At 41.7% G+C, this 2563-nt stretch overlaps 1 protein-coding gene across 1 annotated transcript in view; it reads left to right on the top strand.

Moving 5' to 3' along the window:
* The first annotated feature begins 362 nt into the window (after positions 1-362).
* Positions 363-2563, top strand: part of troap (trophinin associated protein) — a 7927-nt gene continuing 5726 nt past the window's right edge. The window contains exons 1-2 of the mRNA XM_017305587.1: positions 363-381; positions 849-914. Coding sequence (XP_017161076.1) covers positions 853-914 — 62 coding nt within the window. The 5' untranslated portion in view covers positions 363-381; positions 849-852. The remainder of the gene's footprint in view (positions 382-848; positions 915-2563) is intronic.

Here is a 2563-nt window from a genome sequence, read left to right as displayed (position 1 = left end):
ATCTATCTATCTATCTATCTATCTATCTATCTATCTATCTATCTATCTATCTATCTATCTATCTATCTATCTATCTATCTATCTATCTATCTATCGGTGGGGGAGATGGAGAGTGACGGGTCTCGGGGAAAATAAATTAGTCACGTGGTAAAACAACCTTGTCGTCGTTACCATGGAGTTGTTTGTGAAGATCCGATGCTTATTGGTTGCCCTTTGTTCTATTACCAAATCCCTCACAGCCGTTGGTCAATTTGGGATCTGCTTTTAACCAATGACGAAGCGCGCTTTTTGAAAACTGTTTATGGTCCAGGAAGTCGACAGGCCTTTTTCATAGCAAGACAGAACGGAACGAAGGAGCTTTAAATCAGCACGAAACGTCTGGTAAACCAAACCAACTTGGAGTAAGGAATAAGCTGTCTTTGAAAGGGTTTATTTCATTTTTCAAACGACTGATAAAGGACCATAGGCTTTTTAGATGTATCTGAAAGAAGCAGCAGCTAGCTTTCGGTCCTGTGTAGCGTATGCTTTAAACGTAGCGTTCTGTTTGGGTCAAAGCTAACTTCTTTGTTTGCTAATATTTTAGCTGGCTCTTCACAACACTCATTTAATGTGTTTTCGCTTTATTGTTAGCCTTGTCGGCAATATTTGATTTTCTTTGAAAAACATAAGTATAATAATATTAGTTGCATGTATTTAGTTTTTTTTTTCTTGTTGGTTAGCATTGTCAGTTTTATACTCTCCATCTTTAAAAGAGTGTTCGGGTATTTATGCTTTACTGCTCAAATATTTTATTCTATTTCCCATTTTTAGTTGCTCAAATCCTGAGATTGTGTTTTTACCCCGATCAGCATCATGAGTTCTTCTCCAGTCCTTCGTCAACAAACTCAGAATAAAATCCGCAGTGATTTTCTAAGGTAAGATATATATAAAGGCCCCCTCATTCACTTTTTCCCCTCCTAACATTTGTGTGTGACTTATCCAAAACACGTTTTCTTGTAATGCATAAAGGTGGTGTGCAACAGAAAGTTGGTGATATTCTGAAAATTTGTACTTTGAGGGTTACTAGAAGTCTTTCTTGAAAGTTGTTATAGAACATAATCAAATTAAAATGGCTTCTACCCATATAGACTTATTTTATTGTCATTGCACAAAGAAACATAAGTAAAATTGGCAATGAAATGTCATCGCTTGGCCACGGGAGCTCACACAAAAACACAAGTGCACCTATAATTAAATAATATGCAAATAATAATTACTATTTTCAAACAGTCTTCATGATGGGATTGTTGAGCAATCTGATGGCCAGTGGGACACAACTATTTCTGAGTCTGGCTGTTCTGCGGCGGATGCTACAGACTGTCCTCCCAGACAGCAAGTGGATGAACAGACCATGGAGAGGATGGGTGGAATCAGAGAGGATCTGGTTTGCTCTGGCTAAGCAGCGTCTGTGTGCAATGCTCTGGATAGGGGGGAGTGGAGCCCCAACGATCCTCTCAGCTGTCTTCACCACTTTTTGCAGAGACTTCCAGTCTGAGGCCTTGTAGCACCCAGACAAGATGCTGGTCAGCAGGCTCTCAATGGTTCCTCTGTAGAAGGTGGAGAGGATGGGAGTGGGGAGCGAAGCTCTTCTCATTCGTCTCAGAAATGCAGACGCTGCTATGCTTTTTTTTCACCAGTGAAGCGATACGAGTTGTCCTGCTGAGGTTGTCTGTAATGTGAGAATGATCTCTTTTGTTTTGTCGATGTTCAGGAGCAGGTTGTTTATTCTGCACCAGTCCACAAGATGTTGTACCTCTTTTCTGTAGTTCACTTCATTGTCGTCCCATAATTATTGTGTCGTCTGCATATTTCATAAGGTGGTTGGTGTTAAACCTGGGACGACAGTCTTGGGTCTTCAGGGTAAACAGCAGGAGGCTCGGGACACAGCCCTGGGGGAAACCAGTGTTTAAAGAAATGATATTGGAGGTGTTATTACCCACACAGACGGACTGAGTTCTGTCCGTGAGGAAGTCCAGCAGCCAGTTGCACAGTGGAGTATTGAAACCCAGGGAGACCAGCTTGCATACCAAGTCCTGGGGGATGATCGTATTGAATGCTGAGCTGAAGTCCCAAAAAAATATCCGTTCATGGGTGTTTCTATTCTCCAGGTGTACCAGGCTCAGACGAAGAGCAGTGGAGATGGCATCCTCAGTCGAGCGCTTAGATTTGTATGCACTCTGGAAAGGGTCAAATGATGGAGGCAGTATAGAGATTATATGACCGTTAACCACTCTCTCGAAGCACTTCATGATGATAGATGTTAATGCAACGGGTCAAAAGTCATTAAGACGTGATGGTTGGTTTCTTGGGCATTGGAATAATAGCTGACTTAAAACATGAGGGGACAATGGCCTGATACAGTGATGTATTGAAGATGTCTGTGAGCACATGGGCTAGCTGGTCTGCACACTCTTTGATCAGCCTTGCTGGAATATTGTCAGGACCTGCAGCTTTTCGGATGTTAATGTTTCTCAGGGATTTTTGCACACACACACACACACACACACACATATATATATATATA

Source organism: Poecilia reticulata, linkage group LG7 (genome assembly GCF_000633615.1).
Source record: "Poecilia reticulata strain Guanapo linkage group LG7, Guppy_female_1.0+MT, whole genome shotgun sequence".
NCBI lineage: Eukaryota > Metazoa > Chordata > Actinopteri > Cyprinodontiformes > Poeciliidae > Poecilia > Poecilia reticulata.
The sequence above is the reverse complement of the archived record's forward strand: the minus strand, read 5'-3'. Positions and strand labels throughout refer to the sequence as shown.